This window comes from Geotrypetes seraphini, chromosome 15 (genome assembly GCF_902459505.1).
Source record: "Geotrypetes seraphini chromosome 15, aGeoSer1.1, whole genome shotgun sequence".
NCBI classification, from domain to species: Eukaryota; Metazoa; Chordata; class Amphibia; order Gymnophiona; family Dermophiidae; genus Geotrypetes; species Geotrypetes seraphini.
In genome coordinates this window covers 48,258,528-48,280,756 of record NC_047098.1, presented here as the reverse complement: position 1 = coordinate 48,280,756, position 22,229 = coordinate 48,258,528, and the positions used below count along the sequence as shown (strand labels likewise).

The 22,229-nt window shown below is 45.7% G+C and overlaps 1 protein-coding gene across 3 annotated transcripts in view; it reads right to left on the bottom strand.

Annotated features, from left to right (window-relative positions):
* Window positions 1-7,942: 7,942 nt before the first annotated feature.
* Window positions 7,943-22,229, bottom strand: part of GGNBP2 (gametogenetin binding protein 2) — a 147,028-nt gene continuing 132,741 nt past the window's right edge. For all 3 annotated transcript variants that reach the window (XM_033922193.1, XM_033922191.1, XM_033922192.1), the window contains exons 13-14: window positions 11,749-11,994; window positions 7,943-8,623 (exon numbers count right to left, since the gene is read on the bottom strand). In XM_033922193.1, coding sequence (XP_033778084.1) covers window positions 8,420-8,623; window positions 11,749-11,994 — 450 coding nt within the window. In that variant the 3' untranslated portion in view covers window positions 7,943-8,419. The remainder of the gene's footprint in view (window positions 8,624-11,748; window positions 11,995-22,229) is intronic.

Genomic DNA, 22,229 nt, shown 5'->3' with positions numbered 1-22,229 from the left:
GGGCTCCCACTCCATCTAATGTGCTCGGGGCAATGGGGATTAAGTGACTTGCCCAAGGTCATGAGCAGTGCAGGATTCAAACCCACAATCTCGGGGTGCCGAGGCTGGAGCTCTAACCACTGCACCACACACTCCCACAGAACATCCAAATATATGTGTATTTTTTTTGTTGAAAATCCCCTACTTGGGACGTCTCAGCCCCCATAATGTCTAGGCTGCAAGGACTTCTAACTTTATTTGTCATTTTTTACAACCCCCCCCCCCCCCCCAAACTCCAAGAAAGAAACATTCAAATAGGCACCATTTAGACATGGGAGGGACTTGCATTGTAATGGACTAACCACACAGACATCCCAATACAGCAGGGAGAGCACCTTAGAGGTCAGTGCTGTGAACTTCACATAAAGGTCCAAGATATACATCTCACCATAACCCCATTTCTAATGTATTCCCTTCAAGGCTGAACTTTTTAATTGGGTTTCTTTATGTATGTGTACTGGCAAATTTCCGGTTGAACTTGGACATATCCTTGTGACTCCTATTATTAAAAACTCTAAGGAGTCTGTGTCCTTGGTTGCCAACTACAGACCTATTGCCAACATACCATTTTTTCTTAAACTAATGGAAGGACTGGTTAACATCGATCTCATGAAATATTTATAGTTCAGCATTCTACATGATTCTCAGCCTGGTTTTCATACATTGGTACTGCAGTTTGACTTGAGCAGTGCCAGTGGTGTACCAAGGGAGGGGGGGGCGATGCGCCCCGGGTGCCAGCCCTGAGGGGGTGCTCCCGGCCTTGCTGTTCAGTCCCCCCCACCCCCGAAGGACCGCTCGCCCCACTGACCTTCCTGCACCACCTGTGAAACAGGATCGCGATGTCAGCGATCCCTGAGCTGCTTGGGCGCTGCTTCCTGCGCCGCGGTCCCGCCCCTCCTCTGACATCAGAGGAGGGGCGGGACCGTGGCGCAGGAAGCAGCACCTAAGCAGCGCAGAGACCGCTGACGTCGCCATCCTGCTGCGGCTGCTTCATAGGTGGTGCGGGGAGGCCAGGGGGGCGAGCGGTCCTTCGGGGTGGGTCGGGGCATCAGGCCTTCAGGATGGGGCGGGCGGGAAGGCAGGCAGGCAGGCTTTCAAGGGTGAGGGGGGGCAGGCAGGCCTTCAAGGGGGGGACAGGCCTTCGGGGGTGTGTGCAGACCTTCAAGGGGTGCAGGCCTTCAAGGGGGAGGGACAGGCCTTCAAGGGGGGGCAGGCAGGCCTTCAAGGGGTGGGACAGGCCTTCAAGGGGGGTGCAGGCCTTCGGGGGGGGTGTAGGCCTTTGGGGGGGGTGCAAACCTTCAAGGGGGTGCAGGACTTCAAGGGGGGGACAGGCCTTCAAGGGGGAAAGGCAGGCAGGCTTACAAGGGGGGGACTGGCCTACAAGGGGGTGGGACAGGCCTTCAAGGGGGGGACAGGCCTTCGGGGGGGTGCAGGCCTTCGGGGGGGTGCAGGCCTTGGGGGGGTGTAGGCCTTCAAGGGGGAGAAAGGCAGGCAGGCCTACAAGGGGGGGACAGGCCTAAAAGGGGGTGGGACAGGCCTTCAAGGGGGGGACAGGCCTTCGGGGGGAGTGCAGGTCTTCGGGGGAGGTGCAGGCCTTCAAGGGGGGACAGGCCTTCGGGGGGGGGGGTGCAGGCCTTCAAGGGGGGACAGGCCTACAAGGGGAGGACAAGCTACTAGGGGGTGGGACAGGCCTTCAAGGGGGGTGCAGACCTTCAAGGGGGGACAGGCCTTCGGGGGGTGCAGGCCTTTGGGGGGGTTCAGGACTTCAGGGGGGTGCAGACCTTCAAGGGGATGCAGGCCTTCAAGGAGGGGACAGGCAGGCAGGCCTTCAAGGGGGGACAGGCCCACAAGGGGGGGGGACAAGCTACAAGGGGGGGGGACAGGCCTTCAAGGAGGGTGCAGGCCTTCGGGGGGGGGGTGTAGGCCTTTGGGGGGGTGCAGACCTTCAAAGGGGTGCAAAACTTCAAGGGGGGGGGAGAGGCCTTCAAGGGGGGGAAAGGCAGGCAGGCCTACAAGGGGGGGGGGGACAGGCCTACAAGGGGGTGGGACAGGCCTTCAAGGGGGGGACAGGCCTTGGGGGGGGTGTAGGCCTTTGGGGGGTGCAGGACTTCAAGGGGGGGGGGACAGGCCTTCAAGGGGGGGAAAGGCAGGCAGGCCTACAAGGGGGTGGGACAGGCCTTCAAGGGGGGAAAGGCCTTCGGGGGAGTGCAGGCCTTCGGGGGGGTGCAGACCTTCAAGGGGATGCAGGCCTATAAGGGGGAGGACAAGCTACAAGGGGGGGGTGCAGACCTTCAAGGGGGGGACAGGCCTTCGGGGGTGCAGGCCTTCAAGGGGGGGACAGGCAGGCAGGCCTTCAAGGGGGGACAGGCCCACAAGGGGGGGACAAGCTACAAGGGGGGGGGGACAGGCCTTCGGGGAGAGGTGCAGGCCTTCAAGGGGGGGACAGGCCTTCAAGGAGGGACAGGCCTACAAGGGGGTGGGACAGGCCTTCAAGGGGGGGACAGGCCTTCGGAGGGGTGCAGGCCTTCTGGGGGGGTGCAGGCCTTCAAGGGGGGGACAGGCAGGCAGGCCTTCAAGGGGGGACAGGCCCACAAGGGGGTGGGACAGGCCTTCAAGTGGGGACACAGGCCTTCGGGGGGAGGGTGCAGGCCTTCGGGGGGGTGCAGGCCTTCGGGGGGGGGGTGCAGACCTTCAAGGGGGCGCAGGCCTTCAAGGGGGGACTGATAATGGCTCTTCAGCACTTGTACTCTCAGGAACCTCTTGAGCTCCTGAAATATGAAAATGTGTAGATAGAATTCCATCAAGTTTAGGGAAGTTAGAAATTCCCCCCAAGCTACCACTTTGCTTACTGATTGCACTGTCTTCACACAAAAGCATGGACTCTTCAGGGCCTGATTGACTTGTGTAAGATCTAAGCTGGGTCTCCAATCTTCTGAGCCTAACTTGGGCACTATGAAGTATATGGAGAATCTGCCCAAGCCTAACTCTTCTAGCACTGGTTCTATGGCCTGAATTTCTACAAGTCTCTGTACTGTTGGTAAGACTCTGCATGCCTTTTCTGGGCGCTTCACCAGAGTTCACAAACCAATCTGTTAAGGAATGGGTGAATTCAAACTTGTACCCTCCCCAAATGATCTCCAGTACCCAGACCTCTGCATACACTAAAAGCCTCTGACTATTCTCAGGAGGAATGCTTTGGTGTCATAGTGCTTACTTGGAGGTTGAAGCAGGACGAGAACTGAAGGCTTGGCTTTCCCTAGGTTCTGTGAATCTCTGCCATGATCCCTGATAGGAGCTCCGAGTCTCCACCTGAGTATTATCGAAAACGCTTGGAATTATGAACATCACTGTCCAGAACCTCTAGAGGCTCATGGTCTGCTGTCAGGTAGAGATTTAGGCCAGCAATCTGCCACGCTGACCATCTGACCTTTGAAAGGGAGTCTGCTGAGGGTGGCGTAGGAGGCGGAAGTTCCCATCCCTTACCTGATCCATTATACAGGCTTAAATGGAATAAGCTGAGACTTTGCTCATGACTTTGATGTCGAAGGAAGCACTGGCCATAATCCTCCCCTGCCCTCAGCCAGGGTAAGCCCACACATCTTGGAATGACAAACGTATGCTACAAATGAAGCTGCTGCAGTTGCTTTGCATCCTAAAGCCAAAGCTTTGAACTGCCATTGTAGGACCACATCCATTCTGCAATGCAGTGTATCCTTTAAGTGCTTCATTATATCTAAAACTTATTAAAGTGCTTAATATCAATAACTTAACTGTTATAAAAAACTGGTTAAAACTTATCTTATTATATTCTTTTTCTTGATGATCTTATCTCATCGGGAAAGGGACCTGTCATATCCGACATGTTTCACCGACAGGCTGCTTCAAGAAAAGATCCCCCCTTCACAACGTATTCTGTACCATCCCGATCCACATAGAAATTTTTTTGGATTCTTATCTTATGGCCGCCATCTCTGTAGGTATAGTGGTCACAGAACTTGGCGGTATATTATACTGAGGTGAGAGATTTAATGTTGTTTTGTTGCTATTAGGACTGGTTACCTTGACAACTATCTTTTTGAATATTAATTTTAACTTTTGTTTTTTAACAGGGGTTATCCTTGATAAAGCTTGCATAGTGAAACATGTCGGTGTTATAATCCCCTGCCAAAGACCACATGATTAAGCTAAGTGATATGCTTAAAATTACTAAGCTAAGTGTTAACATTGAAGTTCTATTAATGTAAAATACACAAAAGTTAAGAAAAGTAAAAAAGAAAAAATATATAATATATAAAATATTGATCCGATGATGAGTTGACACGTAAAGCTTGGAGCAATGAGATTGTTTTGAGCTCCAAGTGGTGCCGCTGAGGATCGTGGTAAAACTTATGTGCATTTAAGGGTAAAAAAAAGGGGTGGCTAAGGTCTCTCTCACCCTTTGAGTTGGTCCATCTCCCTTGAGAAGCATACAGTGATATGGGGACTAAAACTATGCCAGGGTATACCTGGCGGGGTCTCCGCATGTGCAGATCACTGGACTTGATGAACCCAGGGTCTGATCCAGAGATGGCAATTCCTATGTTCTAAGCCAGAAACTCTTGCCTCTCCTTCACTTGCTATAGGGTGCTCTTCAAGCAACCATCCAGCGCAATTCTGGCATGAATTAGGGGTAAAAGAAGCCTGAGGACTCCCATCCCTGCCAACTTTGAGGCAAAACGAGGTGATTTGAAGGTTCTGGAGAACGTTGGGAAAAAAAAAAGTTTGGGAAATCCAACATGGCCACTGCAGCAGCGTTTTAGTGCCCCTCCAAAAGAACCGTTCAAAAACAACTTATCAAAATGTAATAAAATCCAGAAAACAAGATTTTAGAGGTAGGAATACTTTAAGAAATGGCAGAAACCCTTAAAAACAGAATTTTCAGCCCCCCCCCTCCGATTTTGCCCATAGGCTGTAATAGCCTTACTGCGATATGTGCTCTAAATGTGCTGCAGCCTGCATCAGCTCTAAATAGCTGGGTATGGGAGAAGAAATTCTGTTTCAGCCATTCCTCCAACACTGAGATCTTCAGGCTGTCGGCTGGACAGAGGTCAGTCAGACTGAACCTCAACCCCTGCAGAACCAGACACATGAAGGGTGGGGAGGCAAAATCACAGCCTAAGGTGACTAGGAGTACAGACCACGAGTTCCACAAAGATCTCAGCAGGCTGGCCAAACAGGTCCCCAAAGATTAACATGCTGGCTGCAGACCCAAGTCTGCTTCTTCTCCACACAGGCAGAGTTGACCCCCAAATTGGGGAGCTCTGGTGCACTGAAAACTGCAAAAAAAAATCCCGAAAATAATAAATATACAGAGCAGATCATAAAAACACCTGGCTTGTGTTCAGAAGGAAAAACTGAAGGGGGCAGCAGAGGAGTTGAAAACCTGGAGTGGATTCCTTCTGCTTGGCTCACAAGCATTGGGAAAATACCCTACTGTCCAGAATGACACACCTATTGCATTAGATTGTCATTATAAGCAGTATAGAAATTTTTAATAAAAGATAAAGGCGGACAGATAATTTTGTTTCAATGAATCCTCCCTAACCTTCACAATTAAATCAAGCAGATTTTAAAAAGTTGGCGAAGGGGAGAGAGAGGAATGTAATTCTGAAAGTTGCCCTGGGTGCAGAAAAGGTAGGTCCTGTCTACTTCCAACTACCATCTCATTCATCTAACAGTTTTTCTCAGTCTGTATACTGTATTATCTCCTCATTGCGGGAAGGTAATTGTGTGCTCCAACATATGGTACCCTCCTTTACATATTTTCTGTAGAACATTCTTCATTTTCTACCAGTTATAGCACATATGAATTAATAATCAATAACCTGATTTTGCTAATCTGTGGTGCTCCTAAGACATGTGGAGGGAAGTAGAAGCCAACCAAATTTTGGTTTCAGTTATGGTGCCCAAAGTGGTCCAAAATCCTTTTCCACATGGTTTCAGTTTTTGCTTTGGCCAAAACCAATTGTGTGTTTTCAGTGAAAGTGGAAAATTTGTGCTTTGACTTTTCTCTCTCCCTCACCTTACCCTCTGAACAGAAGAGCCTCTCCCCACTGCCCCACTCCCACCTGTAGATGTTCCCCCCTGGAAGTCTAGGGGTGTAGTTAGGACAGGAGTGATCCCTGCCCATGCTGGCTCTGCTTTTAAGATGGTTGCCATGACCTCTAGTGGCTATCTTACAAAACTGCTGTAAGAGGTCACAGCAGACACTTTTGAGAGCAAAGTTGACATGAACGACTAGGGAACACTTCTGCCTTGAACATACCAGTAGGGTCTGTAAGGTAGTCTGGGGAGGGGGGGGGGGTGCTGCTCTTTGCAAGCTTTTTTGTATAATGTAATTGCAAGTAATGCAGTTACAATCTTGCATAGTAGTGTATATGGTAAATAGAGTGCTCTAAATAAATACTTTTTATATAAAAGTTTGGCAGGATTTAATGTTTGTAAATTTGGGATAAGCTCCTTACGAATTAGCTTCTCTGTGGAGAAATGACACTAACTGTCCCTCCAAATGCGGCACAAAGTCAGCCATAGTCAAAACACTTTTTTAAGTTTCAGTTTTCATTAGTATTGTTTATATGTCTTCTTTGTAAATATAATTTTTAATGTAAATCGCTTAGAAATTATATAATCGTTTTATCAAATTTTTAATAAAACTTGAGATGAGGTCCATGTATGTTGAGGCTATTTTGCTTGGAGCTAAACCATGGATTTTCATTATTTAAATTATTATATACATTCTGGCTAGGTTACTTATTTAGGTTATTTTAAATAATTTCCAGGCTCTGTTGGTAATGATGAAAATGCAGCTTAAAGGTTTAAATGAAATAATATCTTTCTTAAAGATTTGGGAGGGGGTGAAGATTCTGTTTATTGTTTTTATGATTTCAAAATGATTGTTATATAGGCAGGATTTATTTGTTATATGATACTTATTATATTTCCAAGAACTAATGGATAATTTGATTGATAATATGGGGTAGGGAGGGATATTACTTTGTTAATGTCATATAAGATTATTAAGTGTTGTTTATTGTGCAAATTGTTTTGTTTACTGTTTTCACTTATTGGACGTGTTAAAATGAATAAAGAATTATAAAAAAAAAGAAGATGCAGCTTTTAAATCAAACTTTGTGGCATGCAGAAGCTAGATTCTACATGAAATTCTGCAGTGAATGTTTTCAAGCACAAGCACTGGTCAGCTTATAGTGTTAAAAGATTACAATAAATGAATTTTATATAGTAGAAGATAGTTTGAGAAATGTAATGCTCTTGATTGTATTTTTTAAAGAACATATAATCCTCACATTCAATAACATCAATGGGCTTTTTTATTCTGGATTGCGTATCAGACCAATGTCTGGAAACCTTTACATACAAAACAGGAAACATTTAAACATTACTTTCTCTTGTTACTTGTGTATACTTTGGGTAAGGAACCCCTCTCCCCAAAACCAAATGATTACTGTTTTTTTTAATTAACACATTCTTATAATGGTCCTGGTTTCAGAGGATATTTAACTACATCTAATTGATTTGTGAACTAAACATGCCAGACTTATTGAGAAGTTCTTGTTAAAATGGCTCTCCCATCTGTTAGCTTGTATCTACAGTTACTGGGGCTGAAGGGTAATTTCCTGTGGGTTTAACAGAGAGCTGCTGATTGCAAGCTCTAACAATCCCCAGTGGGCCTCATTTGTTCACATTCACACAACCAAATTTTAGTTTTGGGCTGAAACCAGGCAATAAAAGTTTAGGCTGCAGTTTTGGTTTCAGCCAAACTGAAAAAAGAAGTTTTGGTTGGCCTCTAAAGGGAAGGCATGATGGCATGACCTTGTTAGTAGGAAAAGCAGGAAGATGATAAACCTTTACTATGCATATTAATAAATATTCTTTATTTAATTTTTGCACATTGTGTTTTAACATACTACATCCAAAACATTTTGCAAATGGATGTCTTATTTTGTAAAATCTTATATTTAGTTCATTGCCATTTCTGTACAGAATTATAAGTACATTAACTTTTTTTGCCACTAATGTTTCCTTTTTTAATTTTAAGTCTCACAGTAAGAGGAACATTAAATGAAAAAAAAAATAAAAATGAGAAAGTGTACAAAGGCAGGCTTGCAGGGCTACTGAAACTAAAATAAAAAGCCCAAAGGAAAAGGAGTCTACCACCAACCTCTCTTCCAGAACAGAAACCAGAGGGGAAAATAAAGAAAAATCACATTGATTTGTAGATAAAATTCTGTCACAGGTGACCAATGAAGAGGTTATGAAAGAGAAGACCCAGTCATCATTCTGCATGTTTCAATGAAAGACAGCTCTACTTTGTTTATTTTTTTTAATTTGCGCCAGCTGTTGCCAGCCAGTTACTACAAAGGGGCCGCCTGTGATCATTTAAACGGCAGTACTTATTAAACTTCTCCTTCAGATGCAGTCGGTACTGTTCTCTGTTGCTGTAAAACGACTGGTTAGTCGCCATAAAGGCCTGTATTTCATCTTGTGAGATACAAGCTTCCTCATCTGAAGTGCATTCAGATTCATCCTGTTAAAAGGGCAAAACAAAAAACTCAATGTATCTACAATCTAAGCACTGACATGCAAAAAAATTATCAATCTTTTTTCCAGAGATTATTTGAATTATTAAATTTTACACAACCTGGATGTTATTAACAGAAATAAAAGCCTCACTATACTCCTTTTCCACCCCCTCCAATTTATAAAAGGGACATACCACACCCAGCTGCCATCTCTCATTCTGGTTATGGTACACATGACTTTCACCCTCAATTGTCACCATACAGTTGAAAAGGAGCCTCTGAAGCACTGGTAAGATGTCAGCATCCCCACAATTCTATAGCATCTTATTGTTCCTGAGAATTACCCAATCAAAATACTGAATCAAGGAAGCAGTATCATGTCTGTAAGGAAGTGTATAGGAATTTGCCAGTCTCCCTTAACAAAATTCCTTCACAGGTTCACCTTAGGAGCAGAAAAGGCATGAAGTCAGCAGGGCAGAGCCCAGATCGAGATGAGACTTAAAATCCCAAGGGGGAGAACAGGAAAGGGAGGCACTGTGGAGAATTGAGGGAAGACTCTCACATCCTGCCAGTGGAGGCTGAGGGTAGCCTCTGTTCCTTGCCAGTGATAACCAGGGGAAATCTCCAAACCTGGCCAGCAGTATCTGGGGGAATTGCTGAGAGTTTGTGAAATACAGCCTGCATGGTAGGACCTACATGGGCCACTGTTGTGTTTGACTGACAGGCCTGTTATAGGTCAGACCTTTGTGGTGGTTACACCAAGGGATTACTTATGTTAATGGCACGCACACCTTAGAGCCCTAAAGCATGAGTTTGTTACGGGCTAAGGCAGGAGACTGGTCAACGACGGATAGAAGTTTACAACTTGCTTCGGGCCTTCCTCGCTGCCTGGTCCTGCCTACTTTCTGTTTCCGTGAAGGCAGGACCCGGTAACGAGGAAGGCCCGAAGCAAGTTGTAAGCTTCCCTCCGTCGCTGACCTATGCCTAATGAGGCAAAAAAGTCACGGCGCAAGGGAAGCCTCCCCTTCCCTCGCTTGGAAACTTCACTGCAGCGCAGGATGCCTATGGTGCAGGATAGGACACTGAACAAATCGGACCTCGCACTCTCTTCCACGCTGTCCTTTGCAACCTCGCTGCTTAAAGCGTGGTCACCACCTGTTTGATACCAGTTCATCGCCGATTCCCCCTCTCATTTTGACTTGGTCATTTTAAAAGTAGCTCGCAAGCCAAAAAGTGTGGGCACCCCTGCTCTAGAGCCATTTCTTGTATGACTGGATGAGCTATATTTATCTTTTTTTTTTTTAGTTGTTTAAATTCATGCAGAACTAAATGGCTACATTGAACCTAATGACTTCATTAACGCCTTCCCCTTTTTTAAACCTCTATACCATTTGAAAGAGGGCAAATATCTAAATTATTCCCTTCTAGAATTGGATACTTCTTAAATTTAGTAAAAATATTCTGGCACAAGTGTCAAACCTTAAAAAAGGAAGTCATTGAGGATAGGAAAATAATAATAAACTAATAAAAAATAGTACACATTTAAGGCTCATTTTATTAAGTTGCGATAGTGGTTTTAGCGTGCGCAGAATTGCCATGTGCACTAGACGCTAACGCCAGCATTGAGCTGGCTTTAGTTTTCCCACTTAGCATGGGGGTTTGCGCGCGCTAAAAATGCTAGCGCACCTTAGTAAAAGAGGGGGTTAATTTTCCCCATCCCACCCCACCCGGCTACTTTTTCATGCCACCCGGCTGGAAAAAATTTCTGGGGAGAACACTGCATTTCATTTTTCATTGCGACACCTTCTTCATCCTAGCTCTTTTCTGTTAAACTTTTAGCACACATGAAAATGTTTGGAATAGCAGCAATGATATTTGTGGTCTGCATTCTTCTGCACAAATAGGTAGAAAATGGAACTGCAAGCACCACATTGTATCACTGCTGTAACCTGCAAATACTGTACAGGTTGTTCCACAAAGTTACTAACAGAGGGTACTCTAAGCACAGCATGATCATGTCCTTTCCTCTATGCTTTAACTACACATCTCACATACACCAAACCTCTTTGTATGCAGATATGTTTTTTTTAAATATTCAATAAAATATAAACACCTAAAAGATGAGGTAATAATACATGTAATAATACCTCTAAGTCTAATGGATGTTGGCACTGTAATCTCGAAGCTGGGACTTTAGATTCTATTGTCCATTCATTTAGGCTTTCTGGAAATCAATATTGGGCCAAATAAATTGTCTATTAGAGAATCCAGTGGCACTATCATATGATACTATTTTATTTGGCAGTTATTTGGAAGTTCTTCTTCACTGAAAGGGTGGTTGATCGCTGGAACAGTCTTCCACTTCAGGCCAGCAGCGTGCCAGATTTTAAGGCCAAATGGGATAGACATGTGGGATCTATTCGCAGAGATAGATAGGGAGGGTCATTGGGGTGGGCAGACTGGATGGGCCGTGGCCCTTATCTGCCGTCTATTTCTAAGTTTCTAATGAGGGCAAAGAGTCAAATATCCTCAAATAATAAGCTCTTACTAATTATGACTGGAGTCGCTATTCAACAAATTACATTTAATTGGAAGAATTGGAGCAGATTGAACTATAATTTCTGGTGGAATTCTTTGTGTCATATATATAAAATGGAAAGAATAATAGCTACACAGAAAGGACATTTTAATAAATTTCAGGATGTTTGGGGGCCATTGGCAGAATATTGTAATGAGTAGATTTCATTTTTCCCTTAATAATACAATTTAAAATGAGGGGGTAGGGATGGGGGATTTTTATTCTTCATTAAATATTTGGATAAATAAAAAAGAATATATTGTATAATATAAGTGAATGCATATGAAATGGTAGGGATGGGAGGGGGGATAAATTTTATTTATTTAAGAGGACTGTAATAGAAAATCAAGTGATGTTTTTAAGTTCAAATGTTATTTCCTGGTACACTTGTAAGTTGTAAAAATGAATAAAGATTTAAAAAAAAAAAAAAATACATGTGGGAATCCAGATCAGATTTCTAAACCTGTCATTCTCAAAACAAGAGTGCAGTTGCACTGACTCAGCTGACTAAGGGATGTTTTCTTTACTAGCCAAGAAATTAAAATCACTCACAAGAAGTTCCATTAAGCTCTTTGTTCCTTTTCCCCCATCAGGAGCAGCAGATGTGTCTGGAGGTGCTGCACATGGTGATGTGTTGCCTCTGTGGTCACACCAAAATTGCCCACCCATTTCTGAGGCACTACAGCAACTCTCAGCACTTCCACCTTTGGTCTTGTCCCGTGGACGCTCTGTGCATATGTGACTTACCGAGATTTCTCGGTTACCTGTATCTGCAGTACAGCTTCCTTGCTTTGCATTCTGAAATGAAAAATTGCAGAAATTAACAAGCAATTTTATTTTGCAATTTTAGGGTGGCACAGATTAGACTACTACTCTCTAACAAATGTAACCTTTCATAGCTAATACTTTCCAAATGTTTTCTCCAAAGCTAAGTCAGTAATTTGTAGAACCAAACAAAAATTAGAATCTCTGCAACTTTATTATTCAGTTACATATCTCTGACAATGTTCAAGTCCAAGCCCACCTCTTCGAGACTGCTTTCAACTCCTAACTAACCTTGGGTTCTGCATCCCCAATTCTATATGTCATTTCTGTCCAAGTTAGACTATAAGCTCTTCCGAGCAGGGACAATCTATTAAATGTCAAAATGTCAGAAATGATAAATAGTAGTAGTAGTCTTTGGGGCTATACTTTCAGGCTCTCTTACTATTTGGAAAGAGTGCAATGATTATTTTTTTACTGCAGTAGTATAAACAGTAAAACTCACTAGTACAATTTTGGAGGAATTCTGTGCAACACACTTGTCAATAAAATCTGAAAGAAGTCTGGTCATGATACATGCAGACCCAGAAAAAGACTGGGAAGAAATAGAAGCATCATTGGAAAAGCTGAGGCCATGTGGGTCAAACTTTAGGAGCTAGTGTGATGAGGTCTAGCCTGCTTGGGAGAGAGAACACGAGTGCTGTTCAGTTTAACCTTGCCTACTAAAGAGGAAGAAAAAGTGCTATACAGTGGGATTAATTCACATTCAGCCTGTCAGCAGTGCAATGGCCACGAACTGGATAAAAAGGATAGAGTGAACATTATGGCAATGTCAGTCCTGGGTGGGGAATCCATTCTGCAGCTGGAAAGACAGTGACATCCGGAGAGGTCAGATAAAGGGAAAAAGAACAGTAGCTAGGGGGTTATTAGCTTTGATGAGAAGGCAGAGAGAACAAGCATGCTAGAGAACGTCAATCTGGGAAACAGATGAGAAGCTGGGGAAGGGTAAAAAAATCAAAATGGGAAAGGGAAGATAGATAGGGAGGAGAGAGAGTGAGTGCACAAAGAAGGTGAAAGCCAGCATGAGTGGTGGGGTCAAAACTGGAGTGGAAAGCAAGGTTGCTTATCTGTAACAGGTGTCCTCCGTAGACAGCAGGGGAATGCAGCTACTCTTGTTGGTGAAATCTCTGACTGAGCCTATTGACGTTGGTACTCTCCCCTAGCTATAGTAAGCTTTTGAGCTTACTGAGCATGTGCCAGATTGCCCTACTCCTCGAGCCCCCTCCCCTCCTCCTGTCAGTTTCGTTCCTAGCCAAAGAAGAGGAGACAAGGGGATGGCAGGTGGGCAAGTGTGGCTGCATTCCCCAGCTGTCTACGGATAACATCTGTTACAGGTAAGCAACCTTGCTTTCTCTGGAAACAGGCAGGGGATATGCAGCCCCACTTGTTGGTGAGTCCCAAGCTGAGTAAGCCTACAGAAGTGGAAACAGTCTATAATGCAACACTGCTTGTCCAAAGCGAACATCCTGAGCTAAACCTTGGTCTAAGCAGTAGTGTTTGGTAAACATATGTACAGACGACCAGGTAGCTGCTCTGCAAATATCATGGATTGGGATGGACCTCAAGTTTGCAATTGAAGTTGCTGCAGCTCACAGCCTAAGAACTCCCAATTGAAGGGGTCTGCAAATGAGCTCTTGTGTAGCAAAAATGGATGCAACATGAAATCCAAGATGAAATGGCTCTTTTCATTGCTGGTTGACCACAAGTACGTGGATTGTAGGAAATGAATAATTGAGAAGATTTCTGGAGATAAGAAGTTGCTTTGAGGTAAAAAAAAAAAAAAAAAAAAAAAGCAGTGCTCTTCTGCAATCCAAGGAATGAAGTCTTTCCTCTGCCTCAGAGGCATGCAGAGGTGAAAAAAAGGAAGGCAAAGTGATGGTTTGGTTGAGATGGAAATCCAAAACCACCTTAGGGAGGAACTTAGGATGAGTGTGTAACTGCATTTTGTTTGGAAAAAATTGCTAGTATGGATAATAAATGACCAAGGCTTCAGTGGCGTATCTAGCATATGTGACACTCGGGGCCCATCATTTTTGCCCCCCTCCCCCCCCAATCTGTACAAAAAACATGATTATTAGTAACAAACCACACAGCACACGAGTACCTAGGAAAAGGCAGCATCTTACATACTGCAGTGAGCAGTACAACATCAATACACCCATTGTAAAAATAAACAAGTGATGTGTTTAATTGTATTGTTTTATTTGTTGTGCACTTGATGTAAGATTGAAAATGAATAAAGAATTTGAAAAAAAAAACAAAAAAAAAACTAAACAAGCCAGACTAGTACAGACCCTAACCCTACACCATAAATCCTAACAGAAAACCACGTCTTTCGAACACACAGAACACAGAAAACACCTTCGCCTAGTATGGAATATGTCATCACAAACTAACCCCTCCCCCTTTTACAAAACCGTAGTGTGGATTTTAGCCACGGTGGTAACAGCTCTGACGCTCATAGAATTCTGAGCATCAGAACTGCTATCACCACGGCTGGCGCTAAAAAACACTCCACAGTTTTGTAAAAGGGGGGATAAAATAGAAATGCATAGACAAAGGTTAAATTGAACCAGCAAGAAGCTGGACTCTGCATACAATGCAACACCACAGAAACAGAGACAAATGTCTCCTAAAGCAATAAACAGAAAATTTTTGTTCTACCTTTGTCTTCTCTGGTTTCTGCTTTCCTCATCTTCTTGTTACTCTCTTCCTTCCATCCACTGTCTGCCGTCTCTCTGCCCCTATATGGTATCTTCTCTCCTATGCCCCTTCCAGAAACTGTATGCCTCCCCCTTCCATCTCTCCTTTCACCTCCATTAGTCTGGCATATCTCTCCTCTCCTTCCCTCTCCCACACCTCTCTTCTTCAATCCCTTTCTTCCCTCATTTTCCTTTTCAATTTATTTTCTGCATCCATCTAGATCAGGGGTGCCCAACGCGTCGATCGCGATCGACAGGTCGCTCGCTCAGGCGACCCCAGTCGATCGCAGAACGGGTTCCCTTCTTCCCTTCTCTTTTTTCCCCTCCTGACTGGCCCGCTCCTGAATTCTGCTGCTGCCTCCGCTGCTCAACATTAAAAAAAAAAAAAAAAAAAAAAGGCTTGGAGAACTTATGCTCCGGGGGCTAACATGTGCTTGTACCGGCTTCCCTTCGCTTCCCTCTGAAACCGGAAGTTATGTCCGGGGAGGGGGAGGGGGTAAGAAGTGAAGCCGGCACGCACATGTTAGAGCCCTGTTCGCGGGCTAAAGCGGGAGACAGGTCAGTGAAGCTTGCGATTTGCTCTTCTTGCTGCCAGGTCCTGCCTACTTTCTGTTTCCTCAAAGGCAGGACCCAGCAGCATTTTTCCCAAAATGTCGATCTTGGGCCGATCAGCCTTCCTCTTCCCGACCTCAATTGTGCCGTCGGAGAGGAAGTTCTGGCCAGCGGAACTTCCTCTCTGACGGCAAAATTGACGTCGGGGAGAGGAATGCTGGTGGGCCCGAAGCAAGGAGAGCTTGGCCGGCGGCGGGCGGCTTTGGGGGCCTGTTATCCGATGGCAGCGGCAGAAGCAGTGGCTTGTGGGTGGGCAGGGAGGGAGAAAGAGGGCAGGCAGGGAGACAGAAGGAAAGAAGAGAAACAGAAAAAAAGAATGGGGGCATGAAGAGAGAAAGAAAGAGAGGGCAAGGAGAGAAGAAGAAAACATTGGGGGGGGGGAATGAGGTCAGGAAGAGAGGAAGCATACAGGCTAAAAGAAGGGAAGAAAGATTGGATGCACAGTCAGAAGAAGAAAGTGCAACCAGAGACTCATTAAATCACCAGACAAGGTAGAAAAAATGATTTTATTTTAAATTTAGTGATCAAAATGTGTCTGAATTTATATCTGCTCTCTATATTTTACAATATGGTCCCCTTTTACTAAACCGCAATAGAGGTTTTTAGCGCAGGGAGCCTATGAGCGTCGAGAGCAGCGCTGGGCATTCAGCGCAGCTCCCTGCGCTAAAAACTGCTATCGTGGTTTAGTAAAAAGGGAGGGGGTGGGTATTTGTCTATTTTTGTATGGTTGTTACTGAGGTGACAGTGCATAGAGTCATCTCCTTTGACCTCTTTGAAAAAAACCCAGAATAGGAATGATAATTAACAATTGTATGCGTACAGTGTGCGTTGTGTTTTTTTTTTAAATTTTATTGTTGGTAGATCATTTTGACTTGGTCATTTTAAAAGTAGCTCGCAAGCCCAAAAAGTGTGGGCACCCCTGATCTAGATTATGTTTTTACTACCCTCTTATCAATATCCTTTTTTACTGTCTACCTACAGCTCGCCACCTCTTTCCCTCATCCCCTCCAGTATTTCCCTAACTCAATCCTTTCCCCACCCCCCCTCATGTGCCCTCCTTTTATTTATCCCCTCCTTCCATCATGTGCCCTCTTTCTCTACCCCCTTCCATCTAGCTAAAGAAGCACTGCTTGGGCTTTGCAGTCACCAGTTATGTCTCTAGCAGGATATATATTTCAAATCTGATATATTCTAATGACAAAAAAGAAATAAAATGATTTTTTTCTACCTTTTGTTGTCTCTGGTTTCTGCTTTTATCTTCTTTTCACTCTTTTCCTTCCAGCGTCTGCCCTGTCTCTTCAATCCATCATCTGCCCGTTCCATCCATGGTCTGCCCCTTCCAGAAACTGTCTGTCTCCCCCTGCCATCTCTCCTCTAGACCCCCCCCTTTGGTCTGGCATCCATCATCTTCCCTCTGTTCCCTCATGGTCTGGCATCTTTCTCCTTTCATCTCTCTTTCCCTCCCCCCTGTGGTTTTTAGCATCTCTCTCTTCTCATTTCCTATGCTCAGATCTGATATCTCTGTCTCCTTCCCCGTTCTCTGGCATCTCTCTCTCTCTTCCCTTTTCTGGTCTTCCTTCTTTATTTTCTGCCTCCGTCTAAATTAAATTCTTTCTAACTATGCAGTCCTCAGTTTCCCTCTTTCACTGTGTCTACCCATAGCATGCCACCCCTTTCCTTCACCCCTCCACTATCTCACTAACTATCTTCTTCTCCCATCCAGCATATGTCCTTTTTCTTTATCGCTCCTTCCATCCAGTATGTGCTCTCTTTCTTCACTTCCATTCAGCATCTGCCCTCTTCTCTCTCCCCACTTCCATCCAGCATCTGCCCTCTTTTCTCTCCCCACTTCCATCATCTGCCCTCATTTCTCTCCCCACTTCCATCATCTGCCCTCTTTTTTCTCCCCACTTCCATCATCTGCCCTCTTTTTTCTCCCCACTTCCATCATGCCCTCTTCTCTCTCCCCCTTCTCTCCACTTCCATCATCTGCTATCTTCTCTCTCCCCCTTCTCTCCACTTTCATCATCTGCCCCCTTCTCTCAATCTCTCCATCCACCACAGGCCCATCTCTCTCTCTTCCTCTCATCTTTCCAATTTTGGCAACAAGATCGGCAACGCCCCCCCCCCCCCCCACATGCCATGCCCCCGCAATGACACTTAAGATCGGCAACGGGCCTCCTTCTACCCCCGACATCAACAGAACTTCAGATTGGCAACACGGTGCTCAGTCTAAAGCTTCCCTCTGACTCAGCTTCCTGTTTTCGCCCAGGCAGTTCAGTCAGAGGGAAGCTTTTGACTGAGCACCGCATTGCCGATCTGAAGGTCTGCTGATGCCGGGGGTAGAAGGAGGCCCGTTGCCGATCTTAAGCGTCATTGCGGGGGAAGGGGGACGCCGATGTCTCTCATTGTCATTGCAGCCCAGACGCTGCTGATGGCCCCAATGCGATCTTGCCGGCCCTGTGCGGACCGGCACCGGACGACCCGGACCTGGCCGGTGTGCACCCTCCCCAAGGCGTGCACCCCCCCCAAGACGTGCAGTGTTGGTGTCTAAGAGTGCTCCTATGAAAGTTAGGGTACGCACTGGAGTGAGCTTGGACTTGTCAAAGTTGATGATGACGTCCAGACTTTGCAAGGTATTTATAGTGGTTTGAATGGTGAAAAGAAGACGGTCCTTGGAATAAGCTAGTAAAAGCCAATCATCCAGGTATAGGAATACTATATGATTCTGTGTTCTTAAATGTGCCGCCACCACTGCCAGGCATTTGGTGAATACTCGTTGGGCCGATGAAAGGCCAAACGGAAGGACTTTGTACTGAAAATGGCGATTGAGGAATTTGAACCTGATAAAGTGCCAGTGGGAAGGATGAAAGGCATTGCATGAAAGGCATTGCATGAAAGGAAGTGTAGGCATTCTTGAGATCTAGGGTGGCTAAACAATTGTGCTGATGTAGGAGAGGCAGAATCACAGGAAGGAGAGCATTCTGAACTTTTCCCTTTTTAGGCAGACATTGAGAGGTCTGAGGTCAAGTATTGGATGAAGATCTTGTGTCTTCTTGGGGATCAGAAAAAAAACTTTGAGTAGAAATCCTGATCGATCTGAGTGGGTGGTACTTCTTCTATGGCATTGTTTTGGAGAAGAAGTGAGATTTCTACTGCCAAATTGAGACACATGTTGAGGAGGAACTGTGGATTGCGGTGGCACTCTGGAAGGTAGGGTATGGGAGTAGAAATTTAGTCGATACCCCTGAAGCACAATGCTGAGGACAGCACAGTTACTTACTGTATCAGGTGTTATCCAGGGACAGCAGGCAGATATTCTTGACTGATGGGTGACGGCACCGACGGAGCCCCGGTACGGACAATTTTAGAGTGATTGCACTCTAAGAACTTAGAAAGTTCTAGCTAGACAACACCGCGCGTGCGCGAGTGCCTTCCCGCCCGACGAAGGCGCGCGGTCCCCAGTTAAGATAAGCCAGCTAAGAAGCCAACCCGGGGAGGTGGGAAGGACGCAAGAATATCTGTCTGCTGTCCCTGGATAACACCTGTTACGGTAAGTAACTGTGCTTTATCCCAGGACAAGCAGGCAGCATATTCTTGACTGATGGGTGACCTCCAAGCTAACAAAAAGAGGGATGGAGGGAAGGTTGGCCGAAGTGTCCATCTCGTCTGGAGAATGCATCCAGACAATAGTGAGATGTAAAAGTATGAACTGAGGACCAAGTAGCAGCCTTGCAGATTTCCTCAATGGAAGTGGATCGGAGGAAAGCTACAGACGCTGCCATAGCACTAACCTTGTGGCCCGTGACAGAACCTTCCAGTGTCAAGCCCGACTGAGCATAACAGAATGAAACGCAAGCAGCAAGCCAATTGGATAAAGTGCGTTTAGATACAGGATGACCCAGCTTGTTAGGATCAAATGACAAAAAAAGTTGAGAAGATGATCTGTGAGGTTTAGTGCGCTCGAGATAGTAAGCCAGAGCACGTTTACAGTCCAAGGTATGCAAAGCCTGTTCACCTGGATGAGAATGAGGCTTCGGGAAAAAAACAGGTAGAACAATGGACTGATTAAGATGAAAGTCAGACACAACCTTAGGGAGAAACTTTGGGTGTGTACGCAGAACTACCTTATCGTGGTGAAAAACAGTGAAAGGTGGATCGGCCACTAGTGCATGTAACTCACTGACCCTCCTGGCAGAGGTGAGAGCTATAAGGAAGACCACTTTCCAAGTGAGAAATTTGAAATGTGCTGTGGCCAAAGGTTCAAAAGGCGGCTTCATTAAAGTAGAAAGAACCAGATTGAGATCCCAGATAACAGGAGGGGCTTTAAGAGGTGGTTTCACATTGAAAAGGCCCCTCATGAACCTGGAAACCAAAGGATGAGCAGAGAGGGTTTTCCTTGAATTGGCTCATGAAAAGCAGCAATGGCACTGAGATGAACTCTGATAGAAGTAGATTTGAGACCAGAGTCCAACAGGGAAAGAAGATAGTCCAACACCAGTTCCACTGCTAGAGACGTGGGATTATGGTGATGTAAGAGGCACCAGGAAGAAAACCGAGACCACTTCTGTTGGTAACAATAAAGGGTGGCCGGTTTCCTGGAAGCATCAATGATAGAACGGACAGACTGAGACAGAAGTGAATGAGCCAAAGTTAGCCTGAGAGATACCAAGCAGTCAGGTGCAGAGACTGTAAGATGGAATGCAGTAGGGACTGCTGATGCTGAGTTAGCAGAGAAGGAAACAGTGGAAGAAGTATGGGTTCCCTGGAACTGAGTTGAAGTAGAAGGGAGAACCAATGTTGCCTGGGCCACCGTGGAGCGATGAGTATCATGGTGGTTTGGTCCCTCTTGAGCTTGAACAATGTTTGCAGCATGAGCGGAAGAGAAGGAAATGCATATAGGAAGAGATTGGTCCAATCCAGGAGAAATGCATCTGGTGCCAGACGGTGAGGAGAGTAGAGTCTGGAGCAAACAGGGACAGCTGATGATTGTGAGGAGCTGCAAAAAGGTCCACTTGAGGAGTGCCCCATTGAGCGAAAATGGACTGGAGAGTCAAGGGGTCGAGAGTCCATTCGTGAGGTTGGAGAATTCTGCTGAGATTGTCTGCTAAGGAATTCCGCTCCCCTTGAATGTAGACAGCTTTCAGGAAAAAACGACGAGCTGTCGCCCAAGACCAAATTCGTTGGGCTTCCTGACACAACAGGCGAGAGCCCGTCCCTCCCTGTTTGTTGATGTAGAACATTGCAACTTGATTGTCTGTGCAAAGGAGTAGTACTTGAGGAAAGAGAAGATGTTGAAATGCCTTGAGGGCATAAAACATTGCTTGGAGTTCCAGGAAATTGATGTGATGCTTCTTTTCCTGGGCAGTCCAAAAACCCTGAGTTTGGAATTCATTCAAGTGAGCTCCCCAGGCATAGGGAGATGCATCTGTGGTGATGACTAGATGATGAGGAGGTAGATGGAACAGTAGACCTCTGGATAGATTTGAAGATGTCAACCACCAGCGTAGCGACTGTCGAAGAGACGATGTCACAGATATGTGTTGTGAGCAAGGATCTGTCGCTTGTGACCACTGGGTTGCTAGAGTCCATTGAGGAGTGCGCAGGTGAAGACGTGCGAAGGGGGCGACATGCACCGTCGATACCATATGCCCCAAGAGCACCATCATGTGATTTGCCGAGATGGTGATCTGTTGAAACACCTGCAGACAGAGATGAAGGATGGTCTGAAGGCGATTGGATGGCAGAAACGCCCTCATGAGAACAGTGTCCAGAATGGCGCCAATGAATTTAAGTCGCTGAGTTGGAATGAGATGTGACTTGGGGAGATTGATTTCGAAACCCAACAGTTGCAGGATGTGAATGGTCTGGTTGGTGGCAAGCAGAACCGCCTGAGGAGAATGAGCCTTGATCAGCCAGTTGTCCAGATAAGGGAAGACCTGAAAATTGTGAGAGCGTAGATAGGCTGCTACCACAATCAGGCATTTGGTGAATACCCTGGGAGAGGAGGCTAGCCCGAAGGGTAGCACCTTGTATTGGTAATGAGTGTGATTGATGAGAAAGCGAAGATATTGTCTGGACGCCAGATGGATCGGAATATGTGTGTAGGCCTCTTTGAGATTGAGGGAGCATAGCCAGTCGCCCTGAGTGAGATGAGGGTAGAGGGTGGTAAGATCTCTCTTGCATTTTGAACTTCTCCTTGACCAAACATTTGTTGAGATCTCTGAGATCTAATATAGGTCTGAGGTCTCCGGTCTTTTTGGGAACTAGAAAGTACCTGGAGTAAAATCCCTGACCTCGCTGATCTGGAGGAATTTCTTCGATGGCATTGAGAAGAAGGAGGTATTGAACCTCTTGAGAGAGAAGGAGGGATTGAGACCTGTTGGAAGCAGACTCTTTTGGCAGGCCTAACGGCGGAGGAGTCTGAAAATTCAGGGAGTAGCCGTGGGCGATGATAGATAGCACCCACTGATCGGTGGTGATTAGCTCCCATCGAGTTAGAAAAATTTTTAGGCGACCTCCGATAGGCTGTGGAAGAGGACATGAGGGAGGAAGACTGGCAATGCCCTGGAGAAGAGAGTGAAAAGGGCTGAGGTGTTTTAGGCTGAGACACAGGTCTAATTGCAGGCGGCTGTTGTTGGCGAGCCTGTTGGTGCTGTTGTTGCCGCTGTCTCCGAGGCTGAGGAGGATGAAGCTGAATTGGCCGAGCAGAGAAACGGCGCTAGTACGACGTCTGCTGCCTAAAAGGACGAGTAGGAGGAGGTTTCTTTTTATTCTTCAATAAAGTATCCCACCTCGTCTCATGAGCCGAAAGTTTCTGGGTGGTGGTATCCAGAGATTCTCCAAACGGCTCATCATGCAGGCAGGGAGCATTGGCAAGGCGGTCCTGGTGGTTCA